At 44.9% G+C, this 25,328-nt stretch overlaps 1 protein-coding gene, 1 long non-coding RNA gene and 1 other non-coding gene across 4 annotated transcripts; 1 reads left to right on the top strand and 2 right to left on the bottom strand.

Annotated features, from left to right (window-relative positions):
* Nucleotides 1-200: 200 nt before the first annotated feature.
* Nucleotides 201-273, top strand: trnaa-agc (transfer RNA alanine (anticodon AGC)). Its single transcript has one exon. It is a non-coding gene; the product is annotated as a tRNA-Ala (tRNA).
* A 670-nt stretch (nucleotides 274-943) lies between these two features.
* Nucleotides 944-5,891, bottom strand: LOC115543541 (uncharacterized). Of its 2 annotated transcripts, XR_003976712.1 has the most exons (6): nucleotides 5,372-5,891; nucleotides 5,106-5,167; nucleotides 3,797-4,626; nucleotides 2,836-2,987; nucleotides 2,187-2,560; nucleotides 944-2,092 (listed from the first exon to the last, which is right to left on the bottom strand). It is a non-coding gene; the product is annotated as an uncharacterized LOC115543541 (long non-coding RNA). The 2 variants fall into 2 exon arrangements; XR_003976713.1 differs by lacking the exons at nucleotides 3,797-4,626; nucleotides 5,106-5,167; nucleotides 5,372-5,891 and adding an exon at nucleotides 3,172-3,443.
* A 2,836-nt stretch (nucleotides 5,892-8,727) lies between these two features.
* On the bottom strand, nucleotides 8,728-13,578 carry zbtb24 (zinc finger and BTB domain containing 24). Its single transcript, XM_030355906.1, has 7 exons — nucleotides 13,510-13,578; nucleotides 12,208-13,125; nucleotides 11,857-12,024; nucleotides 11,654-11,737; nucleotides 11,277-11,360; nucleotides 10,666-10,747; nucleotides 8,728-10,061 (listed from the first exon to the last, which is right to left on the bottom strand). Exons 2-7 carry the CDS (start codon nucleotides 13,106-13,108, stop codon nucleotides 9,179-9,181), a joined length of 2,202 nt encoding a protein of 733 aa, XP_030211766.1. The 5' UTR covers nucleotides 13,109-13,125; nucleotides 13,510-13,578; the 3' UTR covers nucleotides 8,728-9,178.
* Nucleotides 13,579-25,328: the final 11,750 nt, after the last annotated feature.

The following is a 25,328-nucleotide window of genomic DNA, read 5'->3' as shown; positions in this document are numbered from 1 at the left end:
CAGCATTGGATAATATCTTTGCTGTCTGTCCTCGGTTTATTGGTTGTCTTGTAAAACAATTGAAAGGCGGTAGATCTGTAAATCCTGTCCACTCCTAACCCTATCATCTAATAAATGTTTTCAAAATATATGAATGACAGTATTATGTAGCATATAGCTTTCATAAAGTATTAAATCTTGAATCACCCGCAATGCATGTCGGGGGATTAGCTCAGATGGTAGAGCGCTCGCTTAGCATGCGAGAAGTAGCGGGATCGATGCCCGCATCCTCCAGCTTTTACTTTTTTTCAACCTACATTTCTTTCTGACAATATATCAAAAGGCTATTTGGTAATGTTGCAGTATTCTCGAAGAAAGTTGTCCAATCCCGGGTTGCTTTAACTCACTTCATTTATTATAAAGTTGTCGGCATGTTTCGGTATGGTAACTGAAGCTATACGGAGGGAATTGTTTCTAACGCGAGTGAGAGGAAAATACCGTGATCTACTTCAAGCCCCCCGGGCTAAGGCCCGGGTGGCTTGCTGGGCCGTCTACCTATTGATCTCTGGCCAAGGCCGGATTAACCATTAGGGCAACTGGGCACTTGCCCAGGGCCCGTGACATGAAAGGGGCCCTTGATAACTTTTTTTTTACGGCCCCCCCCCCCCCGTCAACAACCTGGCGCAGGGGGGGCCATCTGTACCTATAGTATAGGGGCCCAGGATTTGGCCCTAGAGCCTTGTTGCCCAGGGCACAGACAATTGTTAATCCGGCCCTGTCTCTGGCCTGTTCACTCGACGTCCTCCGTACAGGACGTCAAGTGGGTGTGGCCTATGCAGTGGGTGTGGCCTAGTGGGCGTGGCCGGGGTGACGTTATGGCTTCGGCTTCTTCACTTAATTAAAGGTGAAGAGGGAGCAGCCTTCAATAACGTCATGCTCCCCTTGTGGCTATGTGAGGGTAACGCAGCTTATATGTTTGGTCCTGCATCATTGGGTCTATGTGTGGGTAGCTTAGATTCTTAAAATACTCAACAGTAACATTGTGAATTTTGCAAATACGTTCTTTAATTGAGAAAGGTATAATTGTTTTTTGTTCTTGGGTTTACGGATTGGTTTGCTAAGGGTTGGGTTGTACGTACTAGTAGTAGTAACTAGGGTACCAATGGGGGCATTTTTTCTGCTTGTTCTAGATTTTACTCGAGCCTTGCTTTCCTTTTCCCCCCAGATTTAGCAAATAAACGGTGTAGGCCTATAGTGTTGTTGGTTCATGGCCGGCCAAACAACTAAGCTCCCCGTTTTTCATTTCAGCTGTCTGGTCACAATAGGGGTTACTAAAGGGTTCAAGCCTTTGGATTCCTACTAGGTTCAGTTTTTAGGTTTCGATTTCTGCCTCAAAAGTTTGGTTCCAATGGGTAAAACATATCAAGGAAATTACCGTATTGGAGGTGGTGGGTTTTAGTGCATTCAATTCAATGTTCATTCACCAGTTTTACTATAGTGCCTTAAATACACCCTATGAGGACTGTATTTAAGTCCTCATAAGTGCCACAATAATTGTCCATGCCGTGTGGCTGAGATATTCCTCAGCACACAAACACCTTCATATCAAGAGCTGCCATACAAAGTATTTCATCTGTTTATTGGAGGAAAATTAAGCATAAGCCGGGATCGGTATCATACAAATCAAAATGTATTGCTTTTTTTTCTCCCCATGGTATAAGGTTCTAGAGTTTTTTCTATTTTGAATGAATTCAGTTTTAATACCTACATTAATAGTAATAGTGATAATGTTTTAATTTTCCACGTGATCCAGTATCACCTTTTTGGGGTCCTTTATGCATTGAAAACAATGTTAAGTTGGCTACAAATTGTAATCAATCGACATGCATTTGCTCGGGCTGCCTGCCAAAGGAAAGCCAAATGTAAAAATGTGCCCGCTGATGACGAGGCTGGTAGATGACCCGCTTCTTGTCACAGTCAGGGAGAGCTGTCCACAGCTGGATGACCTGGGTCACCTGCTGTTGAGTGAGGTAAGATGCCTCACGGAGAACCAACAGGTAAGCAACGAGGTCCAGGACTTTGTCCCACCCAGCGACCCCTTTCGGTCCAATGACTGCTCCATAATAAATGTATTGATTAGTAGCAATAGTAAATGGGAAATAAAATGTAATTGAGTTTAATTTGAAATAGCCATTAATGTGACTTACCTGAGCCTCGTCGGACAGATTGGTTTCACTGTCCAGTGCAGCCTGAGAGGTGTCAGGCAGTACTGAAGGGGCAGCAGCAGGTTGTTGTCCTCCATCACATGACCTGGACGGCAGATCATCAGGTGATGCAGGGGCCTGAGGTGGAGAAGCTTGAGGAATCTCCATCAGCGATGAGGGCAGTTGACGGGAGGGGTCATCCTCGTGGAGCACAGGAACTGTGATGTCCTCTGTGGTCTCTTCTTCAAATCCCTCATCTTGAATGTCATCATCATAGATCTCCTCCACCAGTCTGGCCTCCTCCACTGGGTTCTGGAACACTGGAGTCAGTGCTTTGCCGGTATGGCTGTACAAGTACTCCATTCCGAACAATTCACCTGCAAAAACAAAACAGAAAAAAGAGTATTCTTAATATTTTTAAGCAATATAGCACTCATGATCGTGGGGTCGGTGATGGATAATCCACCGATGTTGATACCTCTGGCCTCATGGATATAATATCTATTACATTAAAGGTTAATTTGATTAATGAATAGTCTTATTTAAGAACAAATTAATTAAGTTTCTCTCTCTCATGTTGAATGAGGAATAATTTCTCGCCTGTGTACGCTCCCGGAGTGCGATAGCGCTCATCCCAGCATGCCCCTAGCACCTTTCGGCTGAGCTGGTCCACTGCCCTTCTCAGAGTGCTGCCATAAGAGCGGACGGAAGATCCTTTCCCGGCGTCCTCCATCCGGTCATCATTCTAGCGCATCTGCCCTTCAAGAAGATACGCCTGGAAATGCGCATCACTGGCACTGGTTCCTGAAGGATATATAAACAAAGAAGCATTTGAAATGCTATGAATAATCTGTAACATAGAATTATGTTAAAAAATAATTGTCAATACAATCAGACATACTGAGAAAAAGGGTTCTTAAACTAGGGTAGGAAAGGACCTGTAATACTACTGTAAAACAGAAACTAGTAACCAATATGTATGCCATACCTGGAATAAACCTGTTCAAGTGGAGGTGGAAGGACTCAAGCGAGGTAGAGCCACTGTCGCACTAAATTTGTACCGGGGGCAAAATTTGTACCGGGCGCGTCATCATTACGTAATCCATTACAAACCTGCCTGTCAGCAGATGATCGCGTCGTCCGTTGCCGGGCAGGTTTCAAAAAACATTCGCGCTCATGTTGCCAAAGACGAAATAACATAATACAGTTAACGGATCGCTAGATAATGTAATGTTTTGTTGGGTTCCTTAATAAACACACGATGTATCTTGGAACAGACATCAACATGCAGCGCGCCAATCCAACTGCGCATGCTCCGTGTGACGGTCTAATAACTGATGTTGATATCATTAAAGATAACACTTGTTTTTACTTTATATTTGTATTGTATTTAATTGTTTAATCCAATTTAGCAAGTAAACTGAGTGTTTAAAGCAGGTCAAGGACGAAATAGCACAATACAGATAACGGATCGCTAGATAGAAGGTTCGCGAATGTTCACGTCATTCGATCATCTGTTGCCGGGCAGGTTTGGACTGGATTACGTATTGATGACGCGCCCGGTACAAATTTTGCCCCCGGTACAAATTTAGTGTGACACCACCTGTACACACCTGTAGCAGCACAGCTCCACATCGCCTTTGTTCAGGGTGCCTGTCTTTGTGTAGAGCTGGAAGTCCTCTAGGTCTTGGATACAGGCTACGTGTTTCTCCTGCTCCGGCCATATGTGCTGGATACGTTGGTACAGCAGAGGAACGCCTAGAGTGTCCTTCCCACTGTCGCTGTCGAACAGACTGATCAATGACCCAATCAGTCTGGTGGTCTCCTCCACCCCTCTGGCCCTCCTCCTGCAGTGCCGTGCCAACTCCCTCCGCCTAATGCGAGTGGTCACCGCCTCCTCTGAGATGTGGCCAATGCTCTGTGCTGTCAGCTCACCCTCCTTGGCACGGCAAAGAGCAGCAACGTCCTCCGGATCCCACTCAAAAAGGTGCACAACGCAAAACTAGGAGTGTTGTGGAGAGGTGCATTGGGGTTGTGGAATCCAGATTCAGATGCATTGACCGCTCTGGCGGAGTGCTCCAATACACCCCTGAAAAGGGGTGTAAAATCATCACCTGTGCCTTCATCCTACATAACATCAGCATGATGTACCGGCTGCCTCTTCCTGATGTTCCAGACAACCATGAACCAGAGGGAGAAGGCCCCGTCCCCGCCCCATGTAATAACGGCATTCAAGTTAGAAAAGAAATTTGGCTTTGGCCAAGAGCATTCTCTCTCTCTCCACCAGTAAAAGTTGCTCTTGAACTCTTCTCAGTTGCCGCACTTTCTCCAAAAGGTCTCTCTGAATGAAGATCATGTCCTCCATGCTGTGTGTCGTCACTGGTGTGGGCTGGAGGATGGACTCTGAAATTAGTTGGGACAGAGTATGATCTTCGTCAGAATTCTGTAAGAACAAAAAGAACAGCAGAAGGTTAAATTCAATTGTAAAGCCAACAGGGGTAAATGTTAGGACTCAGATTGTGAAGAGGAGGGCTAATAAAGCCTTTCAATGACGGTGAGAACTGAGATTTCCATCTCTGCAGTCATCTCATCTAGGGAATCAAATTCCAGTAACAGCCTAGGCTACTGTTTTACTGCGTTACAGCAAACAGCAATACATAACTGTAATTACACTACTTTTGTAACACATTTCTCCCAACACTGGATGGTAGGGGCAGAAAGACACTCATGCTGAAAAGTCAATTTCTCCCCTCCTCTTTTGTTTGACATTGAATAGCTGGATGTCCCCAGGGGACACAGTACCTCCTAAAACTCTTCACTGTGGATGTGATGCCACCAGCTCCATGGCAACAACAGAGACAGTTTTCCTAAACAATATCAAAATGTATGGTGTGAGTCAGTGTCTGATCGTTATAAACTTACATTTTGTTGAACTTCAAGTTCAATGTGGGGAGGTACGATGACTTGGGTGGGTGCAGCTCCAGCTTGGTTGGGAAGAACATCAAGGACCACCAGAAAAGCAACAGAATCAGGAAAATTGGGCCATTAGTTAGGTAGTAGAATGTAGGCTCTGTTCACACACAGTAGCCTACTAGCCTAAAGGCCGAAGTGAAAAAAAGAAACGTAATCAATGGGATCAACGTAATGATCAATAGCTAACAGCTAGTGACAGTCGCTTGTGAGCTTACCTGTTCAGTATCTGCTGTAGAAGCTGCATACAGCTGTTGTATCCGCCGGGGTCTCCAGTGTCTACCCCTCCTTGAACTCCTCCTACCAGAGATTCCCCTATAACTTCCAAAATCCTCTCCTCCAAGGCGTTCCGTCCTCTGTTTTACAGAGGACATCCCTCCTCCTGTCTTCTTCATCTCCCACGCCCTCTCAGCAAATTTTTTGACGAGGGATTTTACGTCTGCCCATTTCTTTTGAATAGCACTCGCATCGCGCTCCATCTCCCCCACTGCGGACACCGATTGGGCAACTTTCGCCCATGCCCTCTTCTTATTATCTGCCGTCACTACACTATCCAACTTCCCATTTAATAATTTTCGCCTTGAAACAACCTCCTCCACCAACACCTCCAACTCCTGTTTCGAAAAGTTTTTGCTTCGCTTGGCACTGTTGTCCTCCATTTCTTCAATAATAGTAGTATAGTAACTCCACAGAATTAACGGTTTATTCTCCGCGAGAACCAAAACATAAACATCAACAAAGTACAGGTAACATAGCAACGGGGCCAGCCCCCTCCGCTGCTCCAGCAACAACAAGAGCGCACGCGGATGAACATTACATGCATTCCTCTACTACGTTAACAATCGAAGAACTTCTTAAGTCAGAAAACAAAGAAGTTCAGTAAGTTTTATCTTAAGAAAATGTTTGTGAATCCGGCCCCTGGCCCTTTTCCCACGCCCTTTGCCTGCTCCGACGCCGCCATGAAAAGCCTGGTCAACGGTGCCGATTGGCGCCGAAAGACTGGGTATGCATACATTTTCTGAAAGAAAATAAGAAAAAAGAACAACAAGTACCTGTAAATTCAAGTGTGTACAGTCAATTTTATATTCAATTATAACAGAGGTTGCCTCAGGGCAAATGCCTAAATCATTATTTGTCTGTGTGCATTATTTTAAAGAGGAGAGGCAACCTCTACTTTTCAATAGCACCTGCTACCGAACAACACCTAGATAGATTCTTTATTGTCCTTTAAGGAACGGTAATGAACAACTTACCGTTTGCAAGCTATCCGCAATGTCAACAGCAACTGATGTAGCAGAAATGTTCTCCAATGAAATTTAAATCCCCGCAACGTCTACAGCAAGCAGATTTTTTTGCCGTTGAAATCCCCGAAACGATCCCGAAACGACGTGATTGGTTAAGAGAAAGCCCAAAGTAAGAAACGTGATTGGCTCATTTTGGGCTTACTTTGGGCTTACTTTCCCAAAGTAAGAAACGTGATTGGCTCATTTTGGGCTTACTTTGGGCTTACTTTTGCGGAACTGGCAGAACACAGAAGTAGCGGGATCGATGCCCGCATACTCCAGCTTTTACTTTTTTTCAACCTACATTTCTTTCTGACAATATAGTCTAGGTGCTGAGAAAGTTTTGTATGCGCTTCATTTAGCGGAGAATATCTCAAATGTTATATGCAAATGACGCAATATCTCATTCAATATGCGTAGCCTACATATAAATCCTAGAGGTCCTGGATACGATTTGTATGCACTTCATTTAGCGAAGATTATCTCAACTGTTATAGACTAATATGACCCCAGTGAACAACGTGGGATGTGTGACAAAATCCCTATCCGGGGCGAAAGTCCTGAAATTGACCACAATAGGTGACACTAGTATCACACAAGGGAATGGGACTTTTTTTTCCTTTATAGATATCTTCATACATTTCTACCAGATTAATCTTCATACTAACAGAAATACTTTTTGTATTACACTTTGTCTAAAAAATAAAATAAAATATGCAAATTAGGCAAGAGTTTATATGTACGCATATTTAATGAGATATTGCCTAATTTGCATATTTTATTTTATTTTTTAAAACAGCTTTCTCGAACTCAACTCCAACAAATCCGAAATCCTCATCATTGGTCCTGGCACCCTCACTCACTCCACTCTGAACTTCACCCTTAACATTGACGGCTCCACCATCACCCCCTCCACCAAAATCCGTAACCTTGGAGTTATCCTTGACCCCACTCTCTCCTTCCTCCCCCATGTTAACCATATTACCAAAACTGCCTTTTTCCACCTCCGAAACATCGCCCGCCTCCGCCCCAACCTGTCAACTACCGCTGCTGTGACACTCATCCACGCTTTCATTTCATCCAGGCTTGACTACTGCAATGGTCTTCTCTACGGCACCACCAACAAAGTCCTCAAAAAACGTCAATATGTCCAGAACTCAGCTGTGCGCCTCCTCACTGGTACCCGCTCCAGAGAACACATCACACCTGTCCTCCGTGAACTCCATTGGCTTCCAATTAAACACAGAATCAACTATCTTACTCATCACCTACAAGGCCCTCAACAGCCTAGCCCCCCCTACCTTGCCGACCTCCTCCATCACCACGCCCCCTCCCGATTCCTCAGGTCCAATTCTGCCAACCTGCTACAAGTTCCACGGACTGAGCGATGGACTTGGGGTGATCGGGCCTTCTCAGTTGCTGCCCCCACCCTTTGGAATTCACTCCCCTCCCACATCAAAGTCTCTCCAACCCTCTCTTCTTTCAAATCTGCCCTCAAAACATACCTTTGCACACTAGCCTTCCCCACCTAACTCCCACCTTATTCTTCATGTTTAACCTCTGTTTTTTTTTTATTCCTAGTCTGTCTTACATAGTTTTGATAGGGCAATATGTAAAGCGTATTAGAGTACCATATTAAGCGCTATTTACATTTTATTTATTATTATTAATATATCAATAGCCTTTTTGCTTACATTGTACATTTTCAAATACCTTCTGTAATTGAGAAAGGTATAATTGTTTTTTGTTCTAGGGTTTCCGGATTGGTTTGCTAAGGGTTGGGTTGTACGTACTAGTAGTATTAACTAGGGTACCAATGGGGGCAGTTTGTAGTCTTTTGCTGAAGGAAAAAGTCCTTTGCTTGTTCTAGATTTAACTCGAGCCTTGCTTTCCTTTTCCCCCCAGATTTAGCAAATAAACGGTGTACGTGTTGTTGGTACATGCCGGCAAAACCACTAAGGTCCCCGTTTTTCACTTCAGCAGTCTGGTCACCATAGGGGTTACTAAAGGAAGGGTTCAAGCCATTGGATTCCTATTAGGTTCAGTTTTTAGGGTTTGATTTCTGCCTCAAAAGTTGGTTCCAATAGGTAAAACATTTCAAGGAAATTAACGTATTGGTGGTGGGTTTTAGTGCATTCAATTCAATGTTCATTCACCAGTTTTACTCTAGTGCCTTAAATACACCCTATGAGGACTTTATTTAAGTCCTAATAAGTGCCACAATAATTTTCCATGCCGTGTGGCGGAGATATTCCTCAGCACACAAACACCTTCAATCAAGAGCTGCCATGCAAAGTATTTCATCTGTTTATTGGAGGAAAATTGAGCACAAGTAGCGATCGATATTATACAAATCAAAATGTATTGTTTTTTTTTCTCCCCATGGTTTAAGGTTCTAGAGTTGTCTCTATTTTGAATGAATAATCCGTTTTAATACATTAATAGCAATAGTGATAATGTTTTAATTTTCCACGTGATCCAGTATCACATTTTTGGGGTCCTTTATGCATTGAAAACAATGTTAAATTGTCTTTATAAAAACGTACAAATTGTAATCAATTGGGCTTAATAAAAAACGACAGCATTTTCTTTTAATTTCATGGAAATATCAAAATGCTATCCATACTTATCCAGACAGATTGAAATTCAGATGGATAGACAGTACATTGCTCGGACTGGAACTTAAATGAGCACCAGAAGTCCTGGCCGGTCCCTCTCCTCCTCCTCGCCCCCGGCCACGCCTCAGCTCTGGGGCAGGCTGGTCGTGTAGAGATAGGAGACGGTGCCCGCCTGGATCTGGAAGGTCTGTCCCTGGATGTGGTGGCTGCTGAGCTGCTGGCTGGTCTGGCTGATGGAGATGGGCTGGTTGCTCTGGCTGCTGACGTGGATGGCCTGGGCGTGCAGCGGCCTGGGGGGCGGCTGCAGGGTCTGCAGCTGTGGGAGGGGCCGGTGCGGTATGGGGAGGGGCTGGGGGGGTCCGTGTTGGGACTGCAGGTGCTCCATGGCCTCATTGCTCAGGGTGATGACGTGCATTTGCTCGGGCTGCCCGCCTCGGCTGGCCTGGACCTGGCCGTCCAGCACGCCCACGGTCTGGATGTGCTGGCTCGGGTCCACCACGCCTCCGTGGCCCGTGGTGACCAGGGTCAGGTTCTGGATGTGGCTGGACGACGGCGGCTGCTGCTGCTGCTGCTGCTCTCCCTCCCTGCCGGTGCCGGTCGGGGGGGTGATAATGCTAATCCCCTGGGTCTGATCGCCCACAAAGTTGAGGTGGTCCACCTCGGCTGTCACCACCAGCTGGATCTCCTGCTCCCGACCGCCGGAGGGCAGCTGGTACTGCTGCAGCTGCAGGAGGTTCCGCACCTCCTCCGGGGCCTCCTCCGTCGCCGCGGTTACCGGATCCCCGGCCACCGGTGCCTCGGAGGACGGTGGCTGGTCGCCGACTGCGACGCGCTCCTTGTTGTGCGTTTTAACGTGGGTCTTCAGGTTGTCGGGGCGACTGAAGGAGGCCGAGCAGAAGGAGCAGGTGAAGGGCTGCCTCCCGGAGTGAGAGGCCACGTGACGCCTCCGGGCGCTGGAGTCGGAGAACGACTTCTTACAGAGCGGGCAGTCGTACGGCTTCTCGCCCCTGGGGAACACAGCGCTAGCGGTGAGCGTCACCGGGTGGATAGGGATTACAGGCTCAACATAGGGATGCACCAATTTATCGGCTTTACATCGGCATCAAGCGACGTTGGCCTCATGGACTGCCATCGGCTCATTGGCAAATAAGATGACATTCACACACTGCTGTGTGGCCAAAAATAATCTTTTTCATGTTAGAGAAGGTCAAATTAAATGTGTACCATTGAATTTGTGCTCATTAAAGATAGTCTGATGGAGGGGTGAATACTAACAAAAGTATTCACCCAAGTGGGTGCTACAAAATTATGTTGGTTATTGAGGTCCCCCCTTCACTGTAAAGCGTCTTTGAGGGTCTAGAAAAGCGATTCCTTTATTATTATTAATAAATCATTTAAAAAAAGATTGGAATCGGCCTTCAGCCAAACTGTTATGGCTAACATAGGTATCGTTGTTGGCCAAGAATCTCACAATCTGCGCCTTCCTTATTTGAAAGTTAAAACAAAGAATGTAGACATTACCAAGCAAAAACTAAAGTAATGGTTTATTTCCCAAATTAATTATTGTATAATTTGCAAATTGCCACCTGATGCTCAACGTGCATCCCTTACCGATGAATCCTGATGTGGGTCTGCAACGTGCTCTTGGCTGTGAAACACTTTCCACAGATCTCGCAGGTGAACGGCTTCTCTCCTGGAAGGAAGAGAAGTCATGTGTTCACAAGCTCACAGTAGATGGATGATGTCAGATGAGAATTCACAGTTATTATATCAGCGAGTACTGGCACACTTTTTTTTGTAGCCAATTGTGCCTGCTGGTAAAGGTTACAGAGCAAGCGGGATACACTTCTATACAGAGATTTCAATGTAATGTGCTTTGGGTAAATGTACTAAATGTGAGACATCTGTAGTTTCATTAGGTTTTTAGTTAGACTATATTTCAGGGCAGGCTACTTCGTAATTTGCTGATCAAACAACGACTCTATAGAAAGGTGTGTAACTCGGACCATGTTACCTGTGTGCATCCCGCCCACAGCAGGTGGGACTATGTTACCTGTGTGTATCCCGCCCACAGCAGGTTGGACCATGTTACCTATGTGTGTCCCGCCAACACCAGGTTGGACCATGTTACCTGCGTGTCCCGCCAAGCCCAGTTGGGACCATGTTACCTGTGTGTATCCCACCCACAGCAGGTGGGACAATGTGAACTGTGTGTTCCTTACCTGTGTGTGTTCTCAGGTGTTTCTTCAGCTGTGCCGTGTCCATGAACCTGTGATGACACAGCTCACACTCTGGCAAAGATTTACCTAGAATACAATTATTATAAAAAAATTAAATAGATTGTATACTTATTATACATATACACAATTCAAGTTAAACAGGTGAAAATAGTAGAAATCTTAACCATATGTTACCAGGGTCCAGTGCAGGGGGTTTACTTCTAACCAGTATAAACTATTGGTGAAAAAAAGCTCCTACCAGTTGAAGAACTGGTGGAACACCGATTACCAGTATAAAGAACTGGTGGGACACCTTTTACCAGTATAAAGAACTGGTGGAAGAGCTCCTACCAGTACAATTACTGGGTGAAATAGCTCACCAGTATGCACTCTGTAATGGCTCTTCAGTTGTCTCCGTTGTGTAAAGTTCTTCCCACATTTATCACAGCTGAATGACATCTGTTCTGAGGACGCAAAGCAAAGCACCCAACCGACAAGCAGACGGCGCAACCTTTGGTCAGACACTTTTTATGAAAGCGTATCATATATATAACTTCACAACACAATGCTCCCGACGCCATACCTTGGTGGAGGTTCATGTGCTCCTGGAGGGAGTGTTTGGTGGACAGGGCCTTGGAGCACACAGTGCAGACGAAGGGCTTCTGTCCCGTGTGCATGCGCTGGTGGACCAGCAGGGAGTGCTTCTGGGTGAAGGCCTTCCCACACACGGTGCACCCGAACGGCTTCTCTCCTGGAACACCAAGGTTAGGGATTAGGACGGGATTGTTGTGAAACATATATTGTTCATCTTCTTTGGGGTCGTCATAATACACCCAAATTCGACGCGTGTCTTTTTGTGTGTGTGTGTGGGAGTGAGTCTGACAGACAGACAGACAGAGAGAGAGGTGAGCCTGAAAGTAAGTACATTATTTACCCGTATGCGTCCTTAGGTGAATCTTTAAGAACATGTGGTTCTTAAACACCTTCCCACAGTCGTCGCATCGTGCTTCAGTCTCGGGGTACTTCCTCTTCCTTCCCGGTCTCCCTGGCTCTCGGGTCTCCGGAGGGATGCTGGCCACCCTGTAACCCACGTATTTTATCGGTGGTCTCACTTTGCGCTTACTATGCCGACTGCGCTCAGCATCAGGTTGGTAATCTGCGTCGTCGGTATCTTTACGTCGCGACTCCACCGGGTTATCGTCCTCTCTGGAGCCAGCCGGTTCGTCTACGACAACCTGTCCTACATCCGCGATGTGACGTGTTACTGTCCTCTCCTTATTGGATTCCCCTTGCTGTGAGGCATGTCGTGGTACCACTGTGGCGGGGACGGAAACGACTCTCCGTGGACGCCCTCGTTTGCGCTTCGGCCGATTCAACGCCTCTGGATCTTCCGCTTCTGCGGCGTCCACGCCGATCTCTCCATCCTCGGGCCATGCCTGCGCCGTCCAGAGGCCGGAGAGGGCCTGCACCAGTCCAGTGACGCCCAGCAGACGGGCCGCCGCCAGGAGTTGCTCAGCGGAGCTCTGCTCAACAGACACCTGAGCGCTGTAGATGAACTCTAACACCGTGGAGAAAGCCTTGGCCACCATGCCCTCCAGCGTGTAGGTGGACTGCCCTGTTGGTTCCTGTGCGTTGAACATGGAGGAGAAGTAGTCGCTGCTTGCGGCCAGAATGACCTTGTGTGCTTTAAAGTGCACATCTTCCACTATCAGTGTGATGTCGCAGAGCAGCCCTCTTACTCTCAGGTCATCACATTTGCTCAGGATGCTGCCCTTATGGGACTCAGAGCAGAGGGCCACATGGGGGAGTGTTGCGTCTGGCGTCGCCCCATTCATCTCTAGTCACCAACACTCTGTTTGGAAAAGAAGAGGAAAAGCCACCTAGACAGTCATTCATAATACCAAGCGTTAGACGCGGACTACATTCCAGGGTATGGGGTGTGTGTGAGTGCATAAATGTCAGCGAACTGGTCAAACGAATTTTAATAAGTTAACGTCGGGTCTTTCAATGGCTTTGTAACGTTAAAGTTATGGCCTTATAGCAGATGCTATTGGGCTAAATTGTTACTAACAATACACTCGCTAGCTCGCGCCACTGACACGTAATACGCCACGTCTGACTTAGATCGGAAATAGCATAATGCAGCCATAGGTTTTCATATAAATCATAAAGGTATACTATGCTTGAGCAGCGTAACCGCAGTGGTATTTATAATACTGTGCTTTTAGGACCTTACCTTGGGTTGCTGCGAAGCGGATATTTATATATATGTTCTCGCGGTAACTGCGCAGCATGTTCTCGCGATAACTGCGCAGTCCCCGTGATTATCAACGCCTTTTTTCTTTAGGGTTTATTGGTAACATAACTGCTGTTTTCCCCAAAAGCCCTGATATGTAAAAGTTGGCGTGTTGTGCTTTTTTTAGTGTCAGTGAAAAAGGTGGTCTCTCTGGTTATTGTACTCATTACAATTAACATTGTTTATACATGCTCAACAGTTTCTGGTTGGTAACAGTATTGGCATTTCCCAGTTGGATGCTTGCCTATTTTATGCAATGAATAATTCAGAACTGCATGACCGATTCTGAAACGAGTGATTATATTTTCATCCCTACGTTTGAAGCCCACCTACCTCCCCCCACCAACGTGTCTTTGTATATTGTATAAATGTCTACCTGTTTGCCCTAATGCTCCTGCCATGTATTTGTGCATGTATTCTGATGAAGGATTTTACTTCAGCTTTGCTCAGAGGAACCTGTAGGTCTACATGTGATATCTTGAGTGCTTGTTTGGCCAGAATATCCACTTGCTCATTTCCCTTCACACCAACATGAGCAGGAACCCAGATAAAACGTGTGAATATGCCCTTCATTTGCAGTCTGAACATTATAAGAAATACTTCCTGGATTAGATCCATTCCAAATGACGACCTTCCTGATCTAATGCTGGATAGAGCTGAAAAACTGTCAGAAGCAATAACTGTGTTGAGTATCTCCTTCTCCTCTATCCACTGTAATGCCAATATCACTGCCCACAGCTCTGTGGTGTATACAGATACATGGTCTGATACCCTTTTCTTAATGCAAGGGACGCCGGGATGAATACTGCTGCACCTGCTCTCCCTTTGACTGGATCTTTGGAGCCATCTGTGAAAATGAATACTGAGTTTGTGAAATGTTGATCAAAATAGTTCTTGACTATGCGACACACTGTTGCAATGTCTGGAATTATTCTTCAATTCCAGCTGTATATTGAGGTCAACACTTGGCAAGGGGAATAACCAGGGAGGAATTGATGAGAATGAAACTGTAGAACTGTATTGTAGTTGACATAACCCAACAGTTGCTGCTTTAGCATCACCAACCCATCCAAAACTTTGTGAACATTGTGTTCCCATGCAGCAGTCTTTCAAAACGCTCTTTGCATGATGTGTATCACAGTGCCCCTGAAGATTAACCCAGTATGCAAGCATTAACTTGATTCTTCTTATTCTCAGAGGCATTTCTCCGATCTCAACCGGCATTGCTGACACTGGAGATGTTTTAAATGAACCACCACAGATTCTCAAGGCCTGTGCTAACACATCCAGTTTCTTAAGATGTATTTTTGCTGCTGACATGAAAGGTTGCAACCCAGTCGCCAAGAAAAAACGTTGACGGTGTACGTTTCCATGAACACTGGATACGTACCATTTCAACGTAAAAAATAGCGTGTTATACCTACAGTATCCATGCGTGCCGCTGTGGAGGCGGGTGTCGGGGTTTGGGTTTCACGGCTTTCGCGGCAAATTGTGGACATGATTGTTTAGGGGGGGGGGGGGAGGTAGACTGTTGTTGACCGGGTGGGGGGGGGGGAGACACGTTTGTTGAGGGGGATGTGTTCTATATATATCTATGACGACGACGACGACGACACGTTTGTTGAAAGGGGGGGGGGAGACACGTTTGTAGGGGGGGGCACGCTCGACAACGAGAGTTGGTTTTTATTGAACGCTCGACAACGAGAGTTGGTTTTTATTGAACGGGACTTCAACACGGAACAGCTGCACGAAACGATGGTCACGTCACTCTCGGTGACGGTGTCGACCATAGACATCATATATAGATGTCTATGGTGTCGACAACAATGAACACACGAACAATGTTAATAGAACAACACACAACCACATAACATCCCGAACCCATTCACCCCACTTAATCCTAACAACAAAACAAGTTAACAAAAGTCAACTGAGAACCCCAATTCCCAGAATCCCCCGCGGCTCCGGAACACGGCGTAGCCTATATTAATCTTTATTATCTGAATGGGAAATGCAATATTTTAGGAGAGATACACCATTAAACGCGTTTCTAATGACATTTCTAGCGAGAAATGTACATTTTCCTTACATAATCTTCAGTCAGTGAATGTGTATGATCTTTATTAATCTTTATTATCTGAATGGGAAATGCAATATTTTAGGACCGATTCACCGTTAAACGTGTTTCTAATAACATTTCTAGCGAGAAATATACTTTTTACTTGCATAATCTTCAGTCAGTGATTGTGTCTGATCTTTAGTTTTATAGTTATTAGGATTTGATCGGCTCGCTCGCATGTTTCAACGACGTCAGGTTGTTAGGAATAGGGACGCTGCTTTCGCTTAAAGGTTGTATAGGTGATTTGCTTTTTTGGCCATTTTTGCAAAATTACTTGAAATCCTTATCATAACCCGCTTACAGCCACTGAGTTAGAAGTACTGACATGAAAATTAAACAAGTCAATCATCTGTGGAACGGGCAGGGCTTGAAAAACTCCAGCCAATCATTTCCATTGCCACCGAGTTGCATTGGACAGTAAGTACGTCAATCAAACGGTCGTACTGCACTCCCCCTCCCCCGCGCCCCGCGCGCGACCCCTTCGTGCAGTACTCGTGACCCAGAGCTCGTGACCCAGAGCAAGCTCCTGTTTGTTGTTATCCTGCGGTAGCTACTGGAACTAGTTAATCCACATTTGGACCTAGCAGTAGAAGACAATTTCCATGGCAGACAAGACGCCACCATCCCCACCACCACCACCACCACCAGCAAAGAGAAGGAAAACTCTTTTTCAGAGAGTAATTGATAATAAAAACGCTGAAAGAGAAAAACTGAAATCAAGAATAATCCTAGGCGCTGCTTTCGAACGTTGGCGGCAACTGAAGGACGAGAAGGGTCTAAAAACCGATGCTTGTGTGGCGGTTGACCTAGTTTCAAAGTTTATACCGTTTAAACTCGGTAATACCGGTGTGGAGACGAGTGTATTACTCGGTGTGAAAATGTCCACACCGCGGCAACCCTAGTGAAAACCAGGACTTCCAATACAATTATATGAAACAAACATACATTTTCTAAAAATAGTAATGATTTATGTGACCGTTTAATGTTTATAACATCTGGTCCAACCATTGCAGCGAGAACGTATTCTCAGCAGGGGGTGCAGGGAAAAAAAAAAACTCAGCCTGCACTAGACTCGCAACTCGTTACATTGATAAAAAAAGATGTATAGCAGCGCAGCTCAATTACACCAGTGCATGCGCGGACAGTTGAAAATCGATCGTTCACATCCAGCTGCTCACAGAACAAGTTTAGCGCACCACCGCTACCCTCACACTTTTTCATATAACCTTTTTTCAGCACTAGGTCATATGAGCATTAAATAAATGCTGCGTCTCAAAATGCCTTGGACAGCAGCGAGGATGACTCGCTTTGCCACGGGCCGAAACAGTTCGGAGCGACCACAGCCAGAGCGAACACAGCGGGGCAGAGGAGTGTCAGGAATAGTCTTTGGTGTACACATCAGTACGGCCTATTTGCACTACTGTTTAGTGGCAATGCAGTGTTTTATTCGATGCCTTTTTATTTTCGTATATTATTTCAATGAATACAATTTATTTATTCATAAAAAACGGATCTGGTCTTCAAATCTTTTTTCCAAATATAGGTCGTCTTACAATGGGGTTTGTGTTTATATTCGGACCAATACGGTACAGCGGGCGCTCACATGACGTTAAGCATTTCCTGGTGCATAATGTGACGCTTCAGAACCTAAAATCCCGTTTCTCCCCGTTGACACGACAACACATAACCGGCGTTTTCAGAAATCTCCACTTTGGCCGGAGTTTTTAGAAATGATCGTTTTCTGTGATAAGACAGGGCCTCGGACAGGGGGTGTTGCAGCACCCCCAGCACTCCTACTTCCCGCGGTACTGGGTGCAACTTACAGCTGAATGTAGTGCCATGTTGTTAAACGAAAACCTACGCTAGCCTGGCTCGCTCTCGCGCATCTCTGTTCGCGCTCGTGCATGATTGCGCGTCCAGGTACTTGGAATGGGTGGAGTCAGAGTCAGCGTTGAAGGAGAGGGGGTAGGACCATTTGAGTTGTGTATTTTCAAAATCTGCTGGCGTTTCGCAAATCACCTACCCAACCTTTAACTAGCAGCTCACGTATGGCGTCACATTAGTGCCATAATTCACTAATGTGATAAAAGATGCATTCGGGCGTATTACATTATTCCACACGCGTAGATATTAACTGCGAACGCGCAAATGATCTCTGCGCGCGCAAAACAGCCTCTCGCGCGCGCAAATTACCTCAGCGCGCGCAAAACAGCCTCTCTCGCGCGCAAATTACCTCAGCGCGCGCAAAACCTCTCGCGAAAGATGTTTTTACGCTCTCGCTCGAATTTAATTTTAGCACTATGGGGGAGGGAACCAAGGCAGGGCGGGCTTTCCTATGATTGGCTGTTTCTGAAGCGCGATATTTGATTGACAGCCCTCCTCAGCTCTCCTCTCATTCAATTCTGAATTGTACAGTTAATGGCTGAAACGATAGTTACTTATTGTAACTCTAGATTCTATGAGCAGCCTTTTAAGGCTATCGATATTGGGTTATCCCTAGGCGTGAGCCGTAGCACTGAAAATTTGTGATCCCCGACCACCAACAGCGTGGGCCTCAATAACGTCCGCGTGCGGCGTGCCTCAACGACGTCCGCATTTCGCAGATATAGTCGGGCGCCGGCGGACGTTCTGCTCCCAATAAACAGCTTTTCTTCAGCTATTTAAAGGACGATGAGGCCGACACTTCAAAGGCTGCGCCTATACTCATAGAATCTGGAGTTACAATACGTTCAGCCATTTACTGTACAATTCAGAATTGAATGTGAGGAGGGCTGTCAATCAAATATCGCGCTTCAGAAACGGCCAATCACGTTTGGCCGTTTCACGTATCGCCCTGCCTTGGTTCCCTCCCTCATAGTGCCAAAATTAAATTCGAGCGAGAGCGTAAAAACATCTTTCGCGAGAGGTTTTGCGCGCGCTGAGGTAATTTGCGCGCGCGAGTGGCTGTTTTGCGCGTGCTGAGGTAATTTGCGCGCGCGAGAGGCTGTTTTGCGCGCGCAGAGATCATTTGCGGGCTCGCAGTTAATATCTACGCGTGTGGAATAATGTAATACGCCCGAATGCATCTTTTATCACATTAGTGAATTATGGCACTAATGTGACGCCATAGTATTCTATTTTTTTCAACGGGGCTGGTGCCGTCTCCTTTTGACCTTTTGACCCCAGACTTCTGGGGGAATAGCTGAATCAATTCATTAGTCAATCAGAAGCATGTAAATATCTTCCCGGTGGCGTATGAGGACGAACAAGGTGTCCTTCAACATCTACGCTTCCAGGCGATTGCAACGGTGCCACACATGAGCATATTCGAACATGTTTAATGGTAGTAATTAGCTGTCGAAATTGGAGGCCTTAATCAATAATGAGCAGCTATTGATTTGCTTCCCGATAAAAATTGTGACAAATTACATGTTATTTAGCATCTGCACGTTGAGTCCAATGACACCAAGCATGAAACTCTAGCTAATGGTAACATGTATTTTACATGGTACACCTAGGTCTAGGACATGATCTCGGTGTAGCAAGAGGGCGAGCTTGATCTCATTGGACTCAGCTTAACGTGTAGATGCTAATTAACATGTAATTTGTCAAAAATCTCCATCGGGAAGCAAATCTATAGCTGGTCATTATTGATAAAGGCCTCCAAAATCGACAGCTAATTACTACCCCGAAACATATCAAATATGATCATGTGTGGCACTGTTGCAATCGTCTTGAAACGTAGATGTCAAAGGACACCTTGTTTGCCCTGTTGCACGACCGGGAAGATATTTTCATACTTCTAATGGATTGATTCATATTTTAAGGTTCTCGGGGTGAGACTTTAAGTGGCTGCAGCAGAAGTGTTGAGACGAAAGATGATATCAAGACATTAATAGAATATTCCCATTCACATTATGATTCTTCGTCATAACATCCGACCAAACATCCTTTACATTCACCGAGCGAAGATTATGAAAGTCCAGGCCCCCCCTTCCTGCACTCAGGGTCCGACCGGGCCAAGTTTCGGTGCGGGGGTCCCAATTAGGCCCTAGAATATGGTATTCAAATTTCAGGGCGGTAGGACCTTCCTATCTCAAAAACTGTTTTTCCACCACATTCTGAACCACTAGGTCTCGCAGGCAACACTTCTGAAGGGGCTTTGTCCAAATGACAGTCCATTTGGGAAAACTTTCTTTCTCTATGGGCTAGAACTACAAATCTTGGATATGTCGTTCTCGGGGCCCCGGGAAATGTGTGTAAACATTTTAGCATCCCTAGCTATCTCGAAAAGGCCGGAAAAGGGGCGTGACCTCCAACAGTACAGTCACTGTACATAAGACAGAGGTTAGTTTCTAGGCCCCATTTTTTGCGGGATGGAGGTGTACATTTGTGGCTTAATGTGTGTAGACACAGCTGGCCTGTGGCCACGTCTTTGAAGTCTGGGGTCAAAAGGTCAAAAGGAGCCGGCACCACGCCGCTTATGAGATAACAAAAAGTGAATCTGTATTTCTCTCATAACATTTTGTCATTATTGAAGAGAGGCCTGATTCTCAGATATGCATGTTGGACTGTTAGGGTATAGGTCAAACTTCAGGCCAAAATCTTGCAAGCGAGCCGCTGGGTGCAGGTGCAACGAGATGGAGCACTTGCTGAGTCATTTCCTGTAGGGCTGGAGCCACAGGTTGAAGCGTATATGCGTCCTTTGAAACCCCCTTTGATATATAAGAGACCCCAAGGTACAGTTTACTTAAATGTTCTCGCCTCAGTCACCTATTGCATCACTTCCTTTAGGGCTTCGGCCTCCTAATTGATCATTGTAGTATAATTGAATGCCCTCTTACATATTATTACGTATTTCTTCAAGGAAAGGTTCAAAATCCGGGATTGCTTTTAACTCAGTTTATTGTTAAAGTCTGCATGTTTCGGCATGGTAACTGGCTATGGAACGAAAGTCTAGGAATCGTGTAGAACACGTGTGAGAGATAATAACTCTGGCTACTATGGGCCACGGGCAGAGGCCCGTGACCCTTCGCGGGTGTCGCTGAAAATCTCTGGCCCCTTCACCTAGTGTGCACAGGTAAGGGACCGTCAAGTGGGCGTGGCCTAGTGGGCGTGGTGGCTTCGGCTTCTTCAGGTGATGCCTTCTGTGGTGGAGCCGCCTTCAATAAGGTCTTGCTCCCCTAGTGGCTATGTATAGTATTTACGGCTTATATGTTTGGTCCTGCTTCATTGGGTCTATGTGTGGGTAGCTTAGATTCTTAAAATACGTAACAATATTATATGATACTTCCACCACTGGGACGTGGCAACAACTCTCCAAATCCATATTGGGGGGGGGGAATGCTTTTGGACAGTAGGGGTGTACACTAGACATAAATAGGAAGCAAACTCAGGAGAAGGAATGACCTCTCACAAATATTTATTGAATAAATTGTTTCAAATAACCCTGCCTCGTTAAATCAATGAACTTGGTGTTTTGCTTTCAAAAATAGGTTATAGAAGAAGTCTAAACTGCAGAAAATAAAAACATCCAAGCTGCCTTTTAAGGATACCTCGGAATATCTGTCAATTTTTTAACCGTCGGACCCCAGTTTACGACAAAAACAACACCATTTACGGCAGCTCCTTTGCCGCGTGGTTTTTAGAGCCATGTAAGGATTAGAGGGGGCGGTCGATAGCAACCACCATAGCAACCATGACGGTCAAGTGACTGGATGCAGCCCCTTTGAAAAAAATAGAATACCACCCAAAACACTCAGGAGATTAATGATATTTAAATTATTATGACCATGAAGTCTTTATTTGCATGGGTTTACATTTCGTTCTGTGTAGCATGGAAAAATCTGAGAAACACTCCCATTCAGAATGCATTGGTTTACATTTCGTTCTTTAAAAAACGGTTCTTTAGTAATAATATTTGAGGGAATTTTGTTGTTGTTTTAGCAGCGAAATGCACCGTGTGCGTGTGTGTGTGTGTCTGTGCGTGCGTGTGTGTGTGTGTGCGTGCGTGTGTGTATAACACGCTATTTTATGTTGAAATGCGACGTAATCCAGTGTTCACGAAACGTACACTGTCAACGTATGCTTTTGGCGACTGGGTTGGCCCTCAGATATACGTGTTTCTAACAAGATGATATCATTAAAAGTTACATAAAGTAACAGTTTAATAACACAAACGCAGGAAGCAGGTGAGCTGCTAGTTTAGCGAAAGCAGCGTCCCTATTCCTAACAACCTGACGTCGTTGAAACATGCGATCGAGCCGATCAAATCCTAATAACTATAAAACTAAAGATCAGACACAATCACTGACTGAAGATTATGCAAGTAAAAAGTATATTTCTCGCTAGAAATGTTATTAGAAACACGTTTAACGGTGAATCGGTCCTAACATATTGCATTTCCCATTCAGATAATAAAGATTAATAAAGATCATACACATTCACTGACTGAAGATTATGTAAGGAAAATGTACATTTCTCGCTAGAAATGTCATTAGAAACGCGTTTAATGGTGTATCTGTCCTAAAATATTGCATTTCCCATTCAGATAATAAAGATTAATATAAGCTACGCCGTGTTCCGGAGCCGCGGGGGATTCTGGGAATTGGGGTTGTCAGTTGACAAATGGGGCTTTTGTTAACTTGTTTTGTTGTTAGGATTAAGTGGGGTTAATGGGTTCGGGATGTTATGTGGTTGTGTGTTGTTCTATTAACATTGTTCGTGTGTTCATTGTTGTCGACACCGTCACCGAGAGTGACGTGACCATCGTTTCGTGCAGCTGTTCCGTGTTGAAGTCTCGTTCAATAAAAAACAACTCTCGTTGTCGAGCGTTCAATAAAAACCAACTCTCGTTGTCGAGCGTGCCCCCCCCTACAAACGTGTCTCCCCCCCCCCCCCCCCCCCCCAACAATCGTGTCGTCGTCCCCCCCCTCAACAAACGTGTTCCCCCCCCCCCCCCCTCCCCGGTCAACAACAGTCTACCTCCCCCCCCCCCTAAACAATCGTGTCCACAATTTGCCGCGAAAGCCGTGAAACCCAAACCCCGAAACCCGCCTCCACAGCGGCACGCGTGGACACTGTAGGTATAACACGCTATTTTTTACGTTGAAATGCTACGTATCCAGTGTTCATGGAAACGTACACCGTCAACGTTTTTTCTTGGCGACTGAGTTGCAACCATACACCCATAATCAAACACAGATCTCATCAGTGCCAGATATATGTTGAGTAGAGATGATCTACTCGCTCCCCACTCCTGTCCTGCCAAACAAAGAAGTATATTAAAGACCTTTTTGCATTTATTCTGAACCTTGGTTATGTGAGTGTTCCATAAACTCCGTAAGCTTTTGGTCAAACCATACACCAAGAAATCTGATCGTTTTAACTTGTTCGAGGGGTTGTTCATACAGTTTTATTGATATGGCTATAATTGTATGTGGTCTAGAAAAACAGATCACCTGAGTTTTTGCCACAGACAGTTTGAGTCCCCATTGTTTTGTCCATCCCTCCACTTGACCAACCGCAGCTTGAACTTTTCTTTTCACAAAAGAGCGTCATAGTCATTTGCATAAAGTAAAAAAGTTTTCAACTTCTTTTTGACGCTCTGGTCGCTCAACTTTGGCCACTGGTAGCGTTGGTCGCTTTGGTCGCTTTGGTCACTCTTGCCCATAGAAAGTGAATGACATCCGGCGATTTGGTCGCTCAATTCGCTTCTGGTGTGGACGTACCTTGGTCAACCAGAGAAAAAATGTCATTTATCATGATGTTGAACAGCAATGGACTACAAACGCTTCCTTGTGGAGTTCCATTCTCCACCAATGAACATTTTAGTATTCTGTAACTACTTTTACTTGAATTTTCCTATCAAGTAAAACATTTTAAACCCAGTAATACGCTCTACCACCAATTCCCAATGATTTCAACTTAATAAGTAGTCCTTCCTTCCAGAGCATGTCATAAGCCTTTTCTACATCAAAGAAGACGGCTCCTTGTTAGTCTGTGCTTTCCTGATGTCGGATTCTAAGCACAATACTGAGTCCAAATATTTCGACCCTTACGGAACACACTTTGACAAGGTGACAAAAGAGCTTTACTTTCCAGGAAATACGTAAGCCTCTTTGTGACCATTCTCCCCATTATCTTGCACAAATGCGATGCTAATGCAATAGGTCTATAAATAGATGGATCTGAGGGGTCTTTCCCTGGTTTTTGAACTATAATTGCTTGTTTCCACACTGATGGAAGTTGGCCAGAATCCCAAACCCTGTTGAACAATTTTAACACTATGGATAGCCTGAATGTGTCTATGTCTATGTCTGTCATGTGTTCCAACTAGAGCTGTCAAGCGATTAAAATATTTAATCGCGATTAATCGCATTAATGTCATAGTTAACTCGCGATTAATCGCGATTAATCACAAATGATTTTTCTATGCTAAATATCCCTTGATTTTTTTGTCCCATAATTCTTCTAATTTTAATTCTCTTATCAACATGGTGAAGTGCATCGGCTTGCCTTGTGCAAATGATTTTTTATTGATAACAACATTGGCATATACTGATCAAAACAGCACGATACAAAAAAAGAGCCTATAGTGCAATTAAACGACTGCTTTGAACAAATGTAATTTGAACATAGCAGTCAGGCTACTGCTTCTTTGTTTTGAGCCAAAGAAAAACGCCGTTAATAACGCGTTTAACTGACAGCTCTAATAAAAATCTAACTTGACGGGAGAATGTGCGCAGCCCTAAGCAAACTCTGACCCATGCTTACGCATTGGTTTGGAGGAAACGGAGAATTGGCAACAAAGACGGTGTGGTGCTGAACTGAAGGCAGACTGAAGAAATGTAGAGTGAGAAGAACGATTATGTTTTATCATTCATCGCCTTTCATACGTTTAATTTCAACTCGTATCATGCGTTAAATCTATGTAATCAGAATAATTTAAGTCAACTGCGTTATTTCTCAGTTATAACTCCAGAAACATCTCCTCGAATCGAAATGAAAATGAAAAATCAAAATTCTCTATATTTAATCCCGTCACAGTATGCATAGGCCTACTGTCCACTGACGGCGCGACTGGGTGGAATAAAGCATCTGTCCAACGTGTCAATAACATCATATTTTTATGTGACACTGTAAACACATAATCATGTGTTAATTACATTTACATTTTTACATTTAGGGCATTTAGCAGAAGCTTTTATCCAAAGCGACTTACAATAAGTACATTTGTCATAAGAAGTGCAACAATATATCGCTATCGGTACAGTAAGGATGTTCATAGAACCAAGTGCAAGTACAACAATCGCAATAGGCTAACCAATTCCCTGTGTTACAGCAATGATAGCAGCTACTGCAGTTGCTACACAGTAAAGTAGGCCTACTATAATACAATACAACACAATACAATACATTGTACAATGGTGGCCAGAAGGGGGAGGGTGGACGCAGAGTCGAGCTGGATTCTGAACAGGTGAGTCTTGATCCCAATTACAGTAAATCCCAACTGTGGAAAACCAAGCCAAATACTCCTCATCACAATCGTTATATTATTGTCCGTTCCTCTTGATGTTTTTCATGACAAATCAGGCATCAAAAAGGGGTTATGTTCAACAACAATTTACGTGGGTCATTACGTAACCCTATAAATACAGCG

The sequence above is a fragment of the Gadus morhua genome, chromosome 5 (assembly GCF_902167405.1).
Source record: "Gadus morhua chromosome 5, gadMor3.0, whole genome shotgun sequence".
Lineage (NCBI taxonomy): Eukaryota > Metazoa > Chordata > Actinopteri > Gadiformes > Gadidae > Gadus > Gadus morhua.
Note: the sequence above shows the minus strand (reverse complement) of the source record. Positions and strands in the feature narration are given on the sequence as shown.

What these genes read in the sequence shown, in the direction of transcription:
- zbtb24 (XM_030355906.1), bottom strand. Translation starts at nt 13,108, where the DNA reads ATGAATGGGGCGACGCCAGACGCAACACTCCCCCATGTGGCCCTCTGC. An exon ending in ACACCTGAGAACACACACAG is followed by an intron (nt 10,748 to 11,276) that starts GTAAGGAACACA and finishes TCTTCCTTCCAG; the next exon opens with GAGAGAAGCCGTTCACCTGC. An exon ending in ACCCACATCAGGATTCATCG is followed by an intron (nt 10,062 to 10,665) that starts GTAAGGGATGCA and finishes TGTGTTCCCCAG; the next exon opens with GGGCGAGAAGCCGTACGACT.